We start from the raw sequence: 15,764 nt of genomic DNA on the forward strand, positions 1-15,764 counted from the left end.
CAGCGAATACCGAAGCAAGTGCTCTAACTGGTAAGAATTCATTGTTCCTGATCAAATATGTCCCTTTCGTTACGATACCTATTGCTCATTGCATGTTAACAGTTCCAGTTCCAATTCCAGTTTCCAATTGCTGTGTAGTAATAATTTGCTATATTCACAGACACCGGGTAATACGTATTTACACTTGTGAAAAAATAAAAACGGTATACCCTTAATATTATCTACTAGGTAAATTACATATGAAGGGAAGGTCGGTTGAGTGGTGAATCGGTAAGAGAGATACCATATATATGTATCAAAATGCTATAACCTAGAGGGGGAGAATCAAAAGAAGCTCGTGTTTAGATAAACCTTTGTGAAAATTTGTTTTTTGCTTTGTTCCTTAGAAGCTAGTTGTCCCTTTAAAAAAAAATACATCCTAATATGTCCAGGGACTTCCCCAATTCAAGTAGGATACCGAATCCTAACTTGTTGAGACCTGATATAGGCATTTCCAAAGGATCTTATGAAAGTCCATCCTATCTTTCATTGCATGATTCCACTTCGAAAACCGTACGGAATGCCATGGGTCTCCGATCTAATAAATCATCATTCCCAACATCACCTCAGTTATCTACTGCTTCCCTCTCACATCTTAGGTTGACCAATTTGGCAAAGACAAAGAATTGGGAACTTTTAGAAGATTTTGACTTAGAAGAATTAAGAGATGGATTTTTTGATCCTATCTTTACTAAGCCTGAAAAGAAATATGTAACCATTGATAACGATATTGATCCAGCAAGGAAAATTAAAGGAAAGGGAGCCCATTTTAAAAGGAAACTAATAACCATTTTAAAAAATTATTTTATATATGATGAAAAGACTACACTCTCTCATGTATTATTTGATAATTGGCAATCGCTTTTCAAATATTTCATAGCATATTTCATATCAATTGTGCTTTGTGTCATACATCCCTCCGGGGAATGGATAGGTCACAAATATAGATATTTCTTACCTATTGCTACATTGATTCATCATCCTGTAAGAAACATTGGTATTCAGGTAGAAATATCCCTGATGTCAATCATCGGAGCAGTATTCGCTATGGGATGGTCATCATTAGCATGGTATATATCTACTGCAACAAAGCCAACCGCATCACATCAAGGTGGTATATTATTTCAAAGTATGATTATGGCTTTATGGCTTTCCACATGGCTTAAGGCTTATTATCAAAGAACTTTATATTTTTCATTGTCATTTAGTATCGCTATAATCTTTTTCCACACAGTGGATTTGGTCCATTCACCAGATGAATTAAAGTGGATACTATTTAGAGATTTTGGATTATCGTATTTATTTGGTATATTAGTATCATTACTAGTATGCATAGCGATTTTCCCACATTTTGGTAATGGCCAATTGATTAATCGATTTAGTGACTCCATTGACACAATAAAAACTTTCTTAATTTGTATTATTGATAAAGATCAAGAGAATAAAGAAATCAAATTGCGAGATTTACAAAATAGTATGATTAGATCTTTAAATATCGATCTAGCTCAAGAATTTAGAGACTTTTTATCTCAAGTATCAATATCCAAATTTAAAACTGAAGATTTAAAAACATTAAGAAATAATTTGACCACGTTATCTAGTCCCTTGAGAGTTCTACCGCTGGCTGGTAAGATTTTAGATACCTCTGAATTAGAAATATTATATAAGGATATATCTGAAAGGAAATTGAATCAAGAAAATGAAGATAGTAATGAAATTAGTGAAGATACTTCTAAATTTGATACACCAACTTCGTTTAAAGCGAATGGAATATTTACACCTTTGGGGTCAAAAGGAACAAACATCTTTTTTGTGCAAATCCTAAGAAATACATTTTCGAAACCAATTTTCGAATTAATATTAAAAATGATTGTTTTGTTAGACAGTTGCGAAGTAATTTCTAAATTTAACAACGATTCAACTGCTTCAAAAGATGAAATGGACAATTTGGAACGCAATATGACAAAACTAAAGAAGAGAATATACAATTTGGATGTCACTTACAAGAAATTTACAAAGTCAAGTTTTTTTTCTAATGACTTATTAAAAGATCATGATTGTGTTAATATCTTTCTTTTTTTAAGATATTTAAGAAATGCAGCGAAAGATCTCATTATTGTAACGAACACAGTTCTTAAAATGGGTTCTAATATCCATCGAAGACTGAATCTACCAAAATATCCATTAAAAAGAGCATTACATAGATTACCCAAACAATGTTCTATTGATGAGGGATCAGGTAATGCATTACATTATTTTGAAACTAAGAAAGATGTTGACGATATTATGGAAAAGTTATATAATTCTTACACTTCAAGACATGCATACAATAAGGGTCAAGATACCTTGGTTAGTACAACCGATGCAATGGACTCTGCTGTGGTAGAAAATGATGGAAAAAAAGAAGAGAATTCTGCCGCTATACCGACACGTGCCATCGACCATACAGACTTCAATTTACATACAACCAAGAATCCATGGAGGTATAGATTTTGGAGATTTACTATAATATTAGGCGGTCAAGAAATGAAATGGACATTTAAAATTTTATTCGTTATGACATTTCTATGTCTTCCAAGTTGGTTACCAGAATCTTATCGATGGTACCAAGAATATCAATGTTGGTGGTGTCCAATGATTTTCTTTATGTTGTCACATTCTAGATATTCAGGACAATGGAATACACTTATTAGAAGAATATGTTTTGGTCTGATTGGAATATTTTGGGGTTGGGCAGCAAATCAATCACGTCATTTTAGTAATTCATTTGTGGTTGCAACATTTGCTGGATTGATTGTCATACCATTTGCCATTAATCATTTAATCTTTTATAATACGAGGTCAAGTTTTACAGGTATGATATGTTTCACAATCATTGCCTTAGAACCATTTTCAAAGGGGAACCAAACGACTTCTAAAATTTGGAAAAACACTTGGACAACAGGATTGGCATTGTTAATAGGTGTTGCGTTATCTATTCCTGTTAGTTGGTTAGTATGGTCATTTAGGGCTAAGAGTGAATTGAGAATATCAATATCATCATTATTAGCATATTTAAGTCAATCTTATCAATCTGTCACGGACCGGTATTTATATCGTGATTCACATGATGCACCTACCGAGTTAACATTAGCATTTGCTCACATTAGAGAAGTTCGTTTGACACAAAATATTGAGGCAATTAGAGATTTATTGAAAATGGCACGAAATGAACCCAGTTTTGTATATGAATATCCAAGTTTAAAATATAAAGAACTTATTGATTCATGTCAATTTTTAATGGAAAGGATTATTGAAGCTAGAGTTTCTGGTTCATTTTTTGAAGTTTGGGATCGTGATTTAGATAATGAAACTACAAGAGCCTTACTATCATTACGTAGAGATAGTGTTTCTTCAGTGATTTTTGTATTTTATATTCTTTCCAATTGTTTCAGATCGAAAAATAAAATTCCAAAATATTTACCTAATTGTGTCCTTGCAAGGAAGAAATTATTTGATTTTATTGATAAATTTGAACATGAAAGAACTTATTACAATAATAATGCTGTTGAAGAAAATAACAATACTGCTCAAAATACATTACTGAAAAAGGCTTTAATGAAAATAAGCAAACCGCAAATTGATGATGATGATGCTGAAGATGGAGAGGAAGATGGTGTGGACAAATGTAATAATGATGTGAATGAAGATAAATATGTCGATGATGAAAGTTACGAGAAATTACATTGGACAGAAGTTCATGGAATTGCATTTGCGAGAGCATTTACTGATATTTCTGAATCTATGCAAAGGGTAATTGATGGTTCAAAAGCAATATTAGGTGAAGAGTATTTTTAAAAGTTTTTTACTTTACAAAAATAAGAAGATTGATATACTTTTTCTTGACACATCTATTTTTCGTATATTTCATTGCAACCATATCCTGTACATGACAGAAATAAGACTTTATATGGTTTATATAGAACTTTCTATCCTCCTAAAAAAACCTTCTTTAATTGAAATATAAATAAATAATTTAAAGACTGTAGAAACGAAGAGAACTACGTGAAAAAAGAAATGATAATCTTTTGTTTGTTTGTTTGCTTGTTTTTGAAATATAAAATGATAATACGGTCAACAATATATAATTTTTTGTTGGTTATGTTAATTAATTAATTATTTATGTTGTCTTTGGGACCAATGGCTGGTGATGATTTTGAATTAATAAAAGGTGGAGAACCTGAATCATTAAATGATGAGGCCGTTATAACATCTCCACTATTATTACTATTAGAAGAAGGATTTCTTAATTCTTTTGATGTGGAAGATTTCGGTGATACCCCACTTGTACGTCTTCTTTTCAAAGGTGGTCTTTGTCTTTTTTCATCATTAGTTGAATTTATTCCAGTTCCAGGTGGAATTCCTTGATGATCTTTATTTCTTTTCCCAGTAACCATAGGTTTCCTATTCAAAGTATTATTATTATTGTTGTTGTTATTGTTATTACTATTATTACTATTCATAAAATTGAAATGAATATTATTATTGTTATTTTGATTTGAAGAATTTTGAGCATGGTAATTTTCTGGTATAGGTGAATAATTTGTGTGTCTTGAAGGGCCATTTGGTTTTCTTTCAGTATTATGATTATAATTTTGATTTTGATTTTGATTTTGATTGTTATTCATTTGTGAACTATTATATTTATATAAATTCACGTATGAATCTAAAGCCTCTAATGGACTTTTAATTCCATTTATTTTTTGGAAGATTTTCAAGTCTTTCAAAGATGACATTACAGTACCAACTTGCATTATTCTCATTAAACCTTCTTGTGTTCCATATACGGATACATTTCTGAAGACAGTAAAATATGATCTTAGTTGGGTTATTGCATCGAAATTTGGGGGTAGATCAGATTCTTCAGCATGTTTGTATTTATCGTTAGTGCTATTGCCCAATTGAGACGGTGATTGTGATTCAATGTTAATTTTTTCTTCCTTCTTAATATAGTTTTCGTTATCATGTTGATTTATTGGTTTCTTATCTTCTTTGCCGTTCGTATCTTCATTTAAGGTATTTTCTTCCTTTTTTATCTCCATTTTTTTGGTGATATCATTATTATGATGATCATTGTTGGTATTAGAAGCTGCCATGGGAACTGAGGGTTGTGACGATGATGATTGAGATAATTTTTGGAAAATTTCATAGGCTTTACCCTCATTACTAATTAACTTTTCGAATGCATTCCATTCAATACCTGGTACAAAACTATGCATACAAAGATCGAACCATTTAATTTTCAAATTTGGATTAAATAGACCTTTAATTTGAACGAAATGTGTAATATATGATCCATCTGGATAATGATATGCAATGGTCGATCTTGGAGAACTAAAGAAAATGGATCCATTACTTAATAATTGAGATTTTAATTGTTGTACAATGATTTCAATTCTAATGACACCTAATTTACCTAAATTTACCAATATTAATGGGATTAATGGTAATAAGAATTCAAATTGTCTAAAATCAGTTGAAGATTTTTTACTATATTTTACAATGGAATTTTTTGTAAATGATTCATAAGCAAATGTTTCCCAATATGATAATGATGTAATTTTACCAGCGGATGTATTTATTTTATTAATAATTTCATAAAATCTTAATGTTGCCATATTAGAAAGATATTTTCTTGTTTCATATGGCATATTAATTGGTTTATTTATTATTTGTAGTGGCATTTGTGGTACTTGTGATATTTGAGGGAATTGTCGAGCAGGATTTTGTCTATTTGACTCTTGATAATTTATACTAGGCGGTGGTTGTGGGGGATTATTAATAGGAATAGGAATAGGAATAGGGATATTGTTATTATCATTAATATTTATCTCATTGTTATTAATAGTAGTAGGGTTACCAGATTGTTGTTGAAATGAAGTGGGATATCTTACACGAGAAGATGTTCTTGTTGCAGTTGAAAATTGATTTTGTTCATAATTAAGTAGCTGTTGGGGTGGCGGTTGCGGTTGCTGCGGAGGAAGTGTTGGTACTGGCACTGGTACCGGTACCGGTTGAGTGTTTGCAAAACTTGAGTTTCTATTGAGAATTTGTCCCTGCATCTCTTGTAGATGCATAGTATTAAAATTAGTGGAAGAGAGGGGATTATTATTACTATTAATGGCGACAGCATTAGCTGTTTCAGAACCAGGAGTATGAATATTTGAATATGATTGATTAGGAAAAAACGAGTTTTGACCGAGAGTTGTTCCAGATGGGATAGTATTATAAGGGGTATGTACTGGTGATTGATTCATTTGAGGATTTTGCGACCAAGAATATCGTTGCTGTTGTTGTTGTTGTTGTTGTTGTTGTTGTTGTTGTTGTTGTTGTTGTTGTTGTTGTTGTTGTTGCTGATATAATTGTTGTTGTGACGGTTGTGTTTGTGACGTTGTTTGAGGAGGGATACCTTGTAAATGCTCCGGAACAGGGATTGTTATTAAATCAGCGGTCATATGGAAGTGTGAAGGTTTTTTGTAACGTCAAATAAAGGAATATCTGAACGTGATGTATCGTGCAATCGGAAGCAATTAATCTTTTTGTCGACGAGTGTAATTGCGTATTCGGAGTTTTGAATGCTAAAAGTTCCTCTCTATGCTGTTGATAATATCAATTAGATAGTAATAATAATAAAATTCACCTAAAAACGTAGCGGTAGTATAGTTGTCTGTCTATGAGATCCGTTCTCTTAGTAAGTACTTCTCTTTTTGATTCTTGGTAGAGTGTCCTTATATATATGCTTTTGTTTTTGTTTTCGTTAAACTTTAAATTTTAATAAACTTTCGAAGATTTCGGTCTTCTCCCACGCCGTTACATTGTGAAGATTTTGGTGGGGGGAACCACTCGACCATCAACTTCTGACGCTGCTGCTGCTGCTGTTGCTGCTGCTGTTGCTGGTCCATGGAGTTTGTTGTGGATGTTGTTGTTCCTGATATATTATATTATTATTATTATTGTATAGAAATATGATAACACTAGTTGTGTACTTCCTTCTTGACGACATGCCATGGAGAGAGGAGGGAAATATTTGTGAATCTCTCCTTCGTTTTACACTGCAGGCGACTAACTACATTACATCACATTACTTAGCGTTTTAGCTTTGAGTTCCTTCTTATCGTTCCTGAGATAAGAGCCACATTGTTCACGTTTTCAAGTCTTTGTAAGACGACGACGACGACGACAGTTCGAGCTCATCCCCATGACAACTGTCGGGAAACAAGATGAAGAAGACATGGCTCACAGCGGTTCACAGTACAAGGTTCCCTTTTGTGTAATGATTGTTCTAATCATTCCATCACTATTGTATGGCCTTCGTCCCTTATGGAAATCATCTGCTGCATTATCATCATCATTCCCATTCCCATCATCATCAGCTTTAGTATCAGATATTTTAGATAGATTCCTACTATTTTTCGGAGGTCTTCCAGGTGAGGGTTTAGTATTTTTACTTGCTTTACCAGCCCTTCTCTTCAATAGTTTATTTAAAGTATCTCTTTTCTCTTCTTCCACTTTCTTTTCCTTCAAATTTCTACGTTTACGAAGGATTTCTGCTCTACGTAATTGTTGTTCTTCTAATGCGTCTAATTGATTTTGTTGTTGTTCTTGCTCGTGTAATTCTTCTTCTTCGTCTTCTTCTTGTGGTTTATTCGTTTCATCTGATGTAACTGTAGCTGATTCTTCTACTTCGATCTCTTCATCTAGCATAGTCATAACCCCTGCACCACCAGCACGTCTCCTGCTTGTGTTGTTATAAGGTATTACCTCTTCCTCCTCTTCTTCTTCTTCCTCATCTTCATCTTCATACTGTGGTGTGTCTTCAACTGGTGGTTCCACGAAACTTTCCTCCCCTTCGTTTTCTTCAAAGTCTTCAATCATTTCGTCGTCTTCGTCATCGTCGTCATCCTTTATTTCCTCCTCTTCTTGTTCTTCCCCTTCATCATCATCGTCTTCTAGTTCCATGTCGATATCATCTTCCATTGCATGTTCCAATTCTTCTTCTTCTTCCATATTTAATTCTTCTTCTTCATCGTCTAAACCATCCGTTATAGCGATGTCTCTTTTCATCTTATTGAGTTGGAAGTATATCCTATTGATTATTGCTGTTTCTTATTATCAAACCTCTATTCTTCTGCTTCTTCTTCAACCAATTTAAACAATCAGATGAGATGGGATGTGATGTGATCTGTTTCATTCGTTCTTTGATTTATGTCTTGATGGTTGTTGTTGTTCATTTGATAATTAACGTACTGTCCAGTGGAAGCAAGGCAAGGCGCAATGATAGAAAGACTATTATAAGGATAAGGATAAGGATTAAAGATTAAGGAGCCAGGATTAAGGACAAGGCTACTGAATAATGACAAGACAGAAGTAATCCCTTCAATCATTCATTTAGGTGTGTAAGAATACCATAATATACTGCTACTATAAATACACACCACGGGCATGTCCACTACGCTACTATTTTGTAAATCTAAAGTATTCACACATGCAACAACGAATCCTGCTGATAATATCCCTGGGTTCCTAGTGATAACAAAGAGTCCAGAAGTATCCAATAAGGATTCTCAAATCTCATGGATACCTGAAAATTCATTACAACCAAGCCAAATATCATGGTTAAATAATCAAGATATGAATTTTGGTAAGATATCTTCTCCTACTGAGTCTACAGCAAACCTTCCTTCCACAACCACCAACAGCAATGGCGCCACAACAATCCCACTTTCTATATTAATGAATTTCAATTTCCAAATTACAATATCATCTTTATATTCTATTGAATGTAGACCTCCAAGTCCCAATGGTTGGTGGTATGGTTCCACTATTTTAAATCTAAAAGATAATAACAAGATTATTCAAACATTACCTATCTTATTTTTTCATGATGATATATGTCCCTCTACAATTTCTAAGAAGAAGGAATTGAATAAAACATTCACTCCATTCATTAATGGTGGGGATATGTATTATGGTGCTATTGATTTCAAAAATTCTCTTGCTAAATTAACTGATTTACAAAGAACATTAGTGGCCCCCACTGTTTGGTTAATTAACCCTACGTTGGATGATTTAAGGAATTTTTCGCCCAATACAAGTGCTCCTGATGCAAGAGTTGAAGGAGGTGATGATACTACGAGCGGTAGCAATTCATTTTTTTGGAATAATGTTAAATGGACAGTCATGTCACAAATTGCAGAAGGTACTAATAAAGCTAGTTCGTTCATATCAGGGTTAATAAGGCAACATCCTGTAATTAAATTCATTGATCAAAATAAAGATAAGATACCAATGGATAATCCATATGTTAATTCATTATTACAAAATCCTAAAGTACAAGAAATTCAAGAAGATTTTGATTCAGCTAGAATTTATTTGGCAAAATGGGCATTGGGAGTTAAAAATGAAGCTGAAAATTATCAGATTGATGAATCATATAGAAGATTATTAATGAATGAATTAAATGAGCAAGATATGGCAGGGGCAGCTGCGGGAGGGAATGATAATTTTGGATTTGAAATTGATATGGATTTTAAATTTACTGATGAAGAATTAAATAATGCAATTCAAAGGAATTTTCCATTGACAAGAAATAAATGGGATTCATTTTTCGATTCACAAGGTAGAATTTCGATTACTATTGATGAATTGAAAGATTATATTGTTCATGGTGGAATTGAAATTAATTTGAATGATGATAAAAATGAATTACGTAAAGAAGTTTGGTTATTTCTTTTAAATGTTTATCCTTGGGATTCTTCTTTTGATGAAAGATCACAAATTAAAGAAACGTTAAATGATTCATATTTGCATTTGAAAACCATTGCTATCAATAAAGAATATGATGATATGATAGATGCCACAGAAAATAAATATTGGCATGATCAAATTTTCAGAATTGAAAAAGATGTGAAACGCAATGATAGAAATATTGACATTTATGAATATAATACTATTGATGGGTTACCACCATCTTCAGCTAATGTCAATTCTGATGATGACAATACAGGAGAAAGTGCATCGGACGAGAATGAGGAAGGGTCAGATCATTGGCATATTAAAAATCCACATCTTTTGAAATTAAAAGATATTTTAATTACATATAATAATTTTAATCCTAATTTGGGATATGTTCAAGGAATGACAGATTTATTATCACCGATTTATTATATTATCAGAGATGAATCATTAACATTCTGGTGTTTTGTTAATTTTATGGAAAGAATGGAAAGAAATTTCCTAAGAGATCAATCTGGTATTAGGGATCAAATGTTAACTTTAACAGAATTATGCCAATTAATGTTACCTAAAATATCTAAACATTTAGCAAAATGTGATTCATCAAATTTATTTTTCTGTTTTAGAATGCTATTAGTTTGGTTTAAGAGAGAGTTTAAATTTAATGATGTGATATCTATCTGGGAAAATTTCTTAACAGATTATTATTGTTCACAATTCCAATTATTTTTCATATTAGCCATCTTACAAAAAAATAGTCAACCAATAATTCAAAATTTGAATCAATTTGATCAAGTGATTAAATATTTTAATGATTTACATGATCGTATGGATTGGAAGGATTTAATGGTTAGAGCAGAACTACTTTTCATCAAATTTAAGAGAATCATGGATTTATCTGAACATCAAAAGGAGCAAAACGTGATGTTAAAGGGGCCGGACCCATCATCATCATCATCATCTGGTGTTTCCACAGGATTAGAAAGACATAGGAATGCAAATGCGTCCGCTGCCACGAATATTGATGAATTAAATAATGAATCGCGTCGGGCGGAGACAAGTAATTATCCCTGTGACAGTAAATATCTTCAATTATTGTTGTCTAGGACGGTAGTCATACAAAAGGAGGGTGAGCGGACGAAAGAGGCTGTTAAATAAATGACTAAGAACAAACCCACGAACAGGTCTACATAAAATAAATAAATATCTGTTTTTAATATACCTGTGAGTATACCTATGTGTATACCTATGTGTATACCTATGTGTATACCTACTTATGTTTATACATACTTATGTATATACATACTTTCCTACTGTTTTGCAGCGCATCTTGTGTGTAAGTGAATGTATGCATATCGGATCAACCCCTTCAATTGAACCGCGATGTGGAATTTATAAGTGGACAATGTAATAAGATAGAAGATTAAAGAGATTCCCACTAACTACAAAGAAAAAAAATGTAAAAATGAATAAACATATTCGATCAACGTATACACTATTAAGGAACTCGTTAAGTTATTAATAAAAAATTAGCATTAGCATCAGCATTAGCATGAACAACGTAAACGCTACCACCCAAGAACACACTGATAACTCTGTGCCAAAAGAAAAGAAATAGAGACGCCTATAACACTATTGATAAATCAGTGCATATTGTACATCTTGTACATCTTGTAGATCTTGTATATCTTGTATAGATATTCTGTCTGGACACTTTGCGACGCTGCCGCCAAGGATTATGACAGGCGGAGAGAAGTAACAGAGGGTAATGCTGTTCCTCCCGAAAAAAGTTCCGGCTTTCCGGCTTTCCCAATTCGCAATTCGCAATTCGCAATTCCCAGTGGAAGGGGAAATTACAGCTTTCCAATTCCGCTGGGAAACTTCCAGCTGGACAAAGGTCTGGGACGGATAGAATTTTTGGTCTGCCCTTAGGGGTTCGGTCCTACCCTACCTTTTTTTAATCCCCAGTGAAAATCTTCAATCCTGACCAAAAGTCTATCCTAATCCAATCCATTTTTTCGAGTATTCCATGAGAGCTTATTAGTAGTGCCATATTAAGTGTTTTCATGACAGCTTTTTAGTTCAGTATGTCTCAAATGTCTTCTTATCTGTACATATATAGTATTTAAATGGATAATAGCCCATATGTTTTATCTGCTTGAAAGTTTTAAATGTTTTGAAGGTTAACAAATATATAATTGTACAGTTGTTTGGCTATTGGTTAGTGATTCACAATTAACTACTGAAAGAAAACTAAAGATAATTTCTTATTTATTTTACTTATTTTTTATTCTTTATTAGTTGTTTTTGAAACATATGCTTAGTTAATCTTCCAAAGCATAAACTAAATAAATACAAACTTCATCAAAAGATTAATTTGAATAGGTGATGGTGACTTGCACTTTTAATGGTTAAGGATGCTATTCATTCCAGATGTGTCCCTTTGGGGAAGTATGCTCCTTTCTGCTCCTTTTCCTCTTATAGGTGAGAGAGAATATATAATTATGTAAACCATATATGGAAGAAAAATTCCTCGTTTATTACTCATAAAATTTAATGGCACACAACATCACATCGTGTTATAAGACATGTTCTGGAACAATCTCATAAACTTTTAATGAAATAGCAGGTTTTGTTAGCATTTTCACTAAAAATTGTAACAAGATCAACAGTAATGGCGAAGATCAGTGAACTTTTTTCAAAAGATAAAAGAAAAGTAGTTTCTGAGGACTCTTGACCAACTAAAAGAGAATCTACAGAAAAGGCAACCATCCACTTACTTGAACCAAACAACGACAAGCCAGTTGTCGACAATGCTAACCTTTTAGACCAAGCTGTCGAAGTAGTTGTCCCTTCATTAACGCATAATCCAGACATTACCTTTTGACTTGTTTACTATGCTCAAGCTTCAAAATTACAGTCATCCATCTTCACATTATTTGCCGAACTAATTATGACAAATAAGGAAGAAATTTCCAATGAAATCCACAACTTTTGTAAGGTTTATAATGCAGCTGAGAAGACAATATGTAACCACTGTACTACTTGGGAGGACAAAATGACGTACTCAAATAATCCTTCTGAAAAACTGAAAAAAACAATTAAACAACCCACAAACTTATTGATACTGAAAGGATTACCATCCATCAAATTTTGCTTGTTCCTGGTCAAGAGTCAGAGAAATTGGGAAAAAAAGCTGCCTCAATATTAAGTTTTACTACCAATCAAGTTGTAAAACGTGACGTTTTGAAGAATACTCCATCTGGCTCGCCGACACTATGAGCTCATACAGTGCAATTACCAAGTCTACTTTCAAAAATGCTTTTGGCTTACATGTTCCAGAATCTTTTCAAAACGGAATTGCAAAAGCCTGAGCTCGAAGGTAATCATGCTTAGAAACAAGATCAAAACTTTCCTCTCAAGGATAACCTAGCAAGACTTCCTAACATGTTCGAGGAAACCGAAATAATTATAGGCTCTACAGAGTCACATATAGGAGTAGTAATTTTAGGGGAAGTTCAGATAATAAAAAATGCTGGATCTCCTTTTCTTAGTTCCGAAAGTGATGACTGGTTATCAAATACCAATCCTGAATATACAAGCAATAATTTCTATCTCCTTAGTAAGGAAGGAGAACTGCTTCTAATAGCGGTCCCAAGGACTTACTGCAAGTACTAAGAAATAGAGATCAATGGAAATGAGTTAAATAAAAATGTACAGTATATAATCTATACAAAAATATTATAAAATCTTGTTTACCACTACTATTATTTCATTTATTTCATTTTTTCCAATTCTTGCCCCAATTCATGACCAGAATGTACCAACCCTATTTTCAACCCATAGAATTTGGTTTCTATCCTACCTTTTTCTTAAAAAATTTCCCTTCCAGTCATAGCTTTTCCAATCTATTAATCCTAATCCGTCTCAGGCCCAATTTTTGCCTCTGAGGAAGCAGCCGTGGAACTTTTCCTGACGGGGTGAAGATGGAGATTATCTCGATATACCATTTTAGGAAGGTAACCAAATCAACATTGCGACGGGAATATCTCGTACCAACTGTAAACCTTCACTTTCTCGAAATAAACCCAATTATAATTGACATCTTGTTTTGGAAGTATGTATTGATTGATTTCACATATCCATATATGACAGGTTGAATGAGATATTTCCCAATACTATCATTTTTCATAACTTCCTTCAGTGATCTTAAATCAGAAGTTATATAATGATTCCAAAAGAACCTATCATCAGCAGTCCCCCACACACAACAGCCAGCCTTGTCGTTATATCCATTCCTTTTTCCAAGGAATTAGTCAAACCATAACCATATGAAAAATAAAGGGAGAATTTATTCAAATCAGTAGGTTCTCTTAAGTTGCGAGTAAGAGTGACAGAGCATAAAAGGATGCATGATATCTTGTTTGCCATACCCCATGAACTTTATAGCTTTTCTGTTTCCCTCTACCAAGTATTTTTTTAATTCGTTTACGAAGGCTCGGCGGCTAACGGCAGTCCATTTCGAGTAGGTATTGTTTGCTAAACACTGACCTCTTTAAAAATCGTTCATAGAAAAAACAAAATGAAAGCAATAAAATATTTATTCTAATGAAATATATGTAGTTTTCGTTTTATATAACTATTATAATATGAAAATATATAAAAATATTCGTATTTTTACTAATCCTTGCGAATATGTAAAGAGAATCCCTTTTCATTGCTTGCATCGACAATCTCTTGCTTCAATTCCTTTGTTTTTGGATCATAATCCTCAGCTTGCTTTCTGTATGCGATTGGTTTCAAAGAGTCAATATCTTTGAAATGGTTGTACAAATCTTCCAAAATAGAATTGAACTTATTATCAGTTATATTGTAAGCTGAATATGTAACGAATGGTGGTAAGATAGTCATCCCAGTGTAAAACAACATTCCATGTTGAATAGGGAATAAAAGGTCATTAATTGGACCATGTATACCGGTCGCAGAATAATGACTTTCGGCCCCACCAGTAGAAACCATTAGCATTGCCTTCTTACCAGCAAAGGCACCATCACCAAATCTTTCAGGACGGTAGTATGCTAATCCAGCACTAAAAACTCTGTCTACCCAACCTTTCAAGATAGCAGGAAAACAAGTCCACCATAATGGGAATTGGAGGATGACTAAATCCGCCCATTCCAATTTTTCTTGTTCAGCAACGACATCTGGTGTCAACTTGTGATCTTGGAAAGCAGCTAAGGATTCTGGCGCAACCTCTAATCTTGTTCCCTTTTCATGAGTTTCGGGGAAGTCGTCTTCTGTGACTTCTGATTTCCAATTCATTCTGTACAGATCTGAGACTTTGACTTCAAGGCCTTGAGATTCTAAATTCTTGACAGTAGCGTCTAATAGAGACCCATTGAACGATTTACGTTCTGGATGACCAAAGACGATTAAAACTTTTTTGATAGTGTTGGAAGTTGTCATTTTTTTGATTGTTTAAGTGGTTGCTTTTCTTGGATTGTTGTTTGCTTGATATGTTATTATTGATATCTTGCTAGTAACAGTAAATGTAATGTTATAAGAAATTCATTTCGAAATATAATTCTTTCTCCAGACAGAGCCTACTATTTATATATTTTTCATTTTGTCTTTCTTATAACACTGTGATGGATACCTCGAGGCAGACCCTTATGTAATTGAACATAGGTTAGCTGATGCTTTAGCTGTGTGTCGTTTCTGTTTGCTGACCTAATATTCCTCAAGATTTGTCATATTATGTATACTATCGAGGGTCGGAGCGGTACGGATTAGAGGTAGTTTAGCGATTGATTTCGACGTTTAAGAATTACATTGTCTAATGTCCTCCGGCCGGAGAAATGATCCGATGGATTTAGGGAAATATTATACTATTATTAAATGTGTCTTATTTAATTTTTTTGTCGTGTATTTAGGCGTTCCGCGTTGTTGGC

The 15,764-nt window shown here is 33.3% G+C and overlaps 5 protein-coding genes across 5 annotated transcripts; 2 read left to right on the forward strand and 3 right to left on the reverse strand.

The window, feature by feature from the left end:
- Positions 1 to 423: 423 nt before the first annotated feature.
- BRE4 (Bre4p) lies at positions 424 to 3,876 on the forward strand (the record flags this gene model as incomplete). The annotated part of the gene is made up of 1 exon (XM_003671760.1): positions 424 to 3,876. The coding sequence occupies one exon, from the start codon at positions 424 to 426 to the stop codon at positions 3,874 to 3,876; it is 3,453 nt and encodes a 1,150-aa protein (XP_003671808.1).
- A 314-nt stretch (positions 3,877 to 4,190) lies between these two features.
- On the reverse strand, positions 4,191 to 6,533 carry MFG1 (Mfg1p; the record flags this gene model as incomplete). The annotated part of the gene is made up of 1 exon (XM_003671761.1): positions 4,191 to 6,533. The coding sequence occupies one exon, from the start codon at positions 6,531 to 6,533 to the stop codon at positions 4,191 to 4,193; it is 2,343 nt and encodes a 780-aa protein (XP_003671809.1).
- Positions 6,534 to 7,314: 781 nt separating this feature from the next.
- On the reverse strand, positions 7,315 to 8,142 carry NDAI0H03940 (uncharacterized protein; the record flags this gene model as incomplete). The annotated part of the gene is made up of 1 exon (XM_003671762.1): positions 7,315 to 8,142. One exon carries the CDS (start codon positions 8,140 to 8,142, stop codon positions 7,315 to 7,317), a length of 828 nt encoding a protein of 275 aa, XP_003671810.1.
- A 378-nt stretch (positions 8,143 to 8,520) lies between these two features.
- Positions 8,521 to 10,971, forward strand: GYP7 (GTPase-activating protein GYP7; the record flags this gene model as incomplete). Its single annotated transcript, XM_003671763.1, has 1 exon — positions 8,521 to 10,971. One exon carries the CDS (start codon positions 8,521 to 8,523, stop codon positions 10,969 to 10,971), a length of 2,451 nt encoding a protein of 816 aa, XP_003671811.1.
- A 3,522-nt stretch (positions 10,972 to 14,493) lies between these two features.
- NDAI0H03960 (NAD(P)H-dependent oxidoreductase) lies at positions 14,494 to 15,279 on the reverse strand (the record flags this gene model as incomplete). The annotated part of the gene is made up of 1 exon (XM_003671764.1): positions 14,494 to 15,279. One exon carries the CDS (start codon positions 15,277 to 15,279, stop codon positions 14,494 to 14,496), a length of 786 nt encoding a protein of 261 aa, XP_003671812.1.
- Positions 15,280 to 15,764: the final 485 nt, after the last annotated feature.

Source organism: Naumovozyma dairenensis, chromosome 8 (assembly GCF_000227115.2).
Source record: "Naumovozyma dairenensis CBS 421 chromosome 8, complete genome".
NCBI lineage: Eukaryota > Fungi > Ascomycota > Saccharomycetes > Saccharomycetales > Saccharomycetaceae > Naumovozyma > Naumovozyma dairenensis.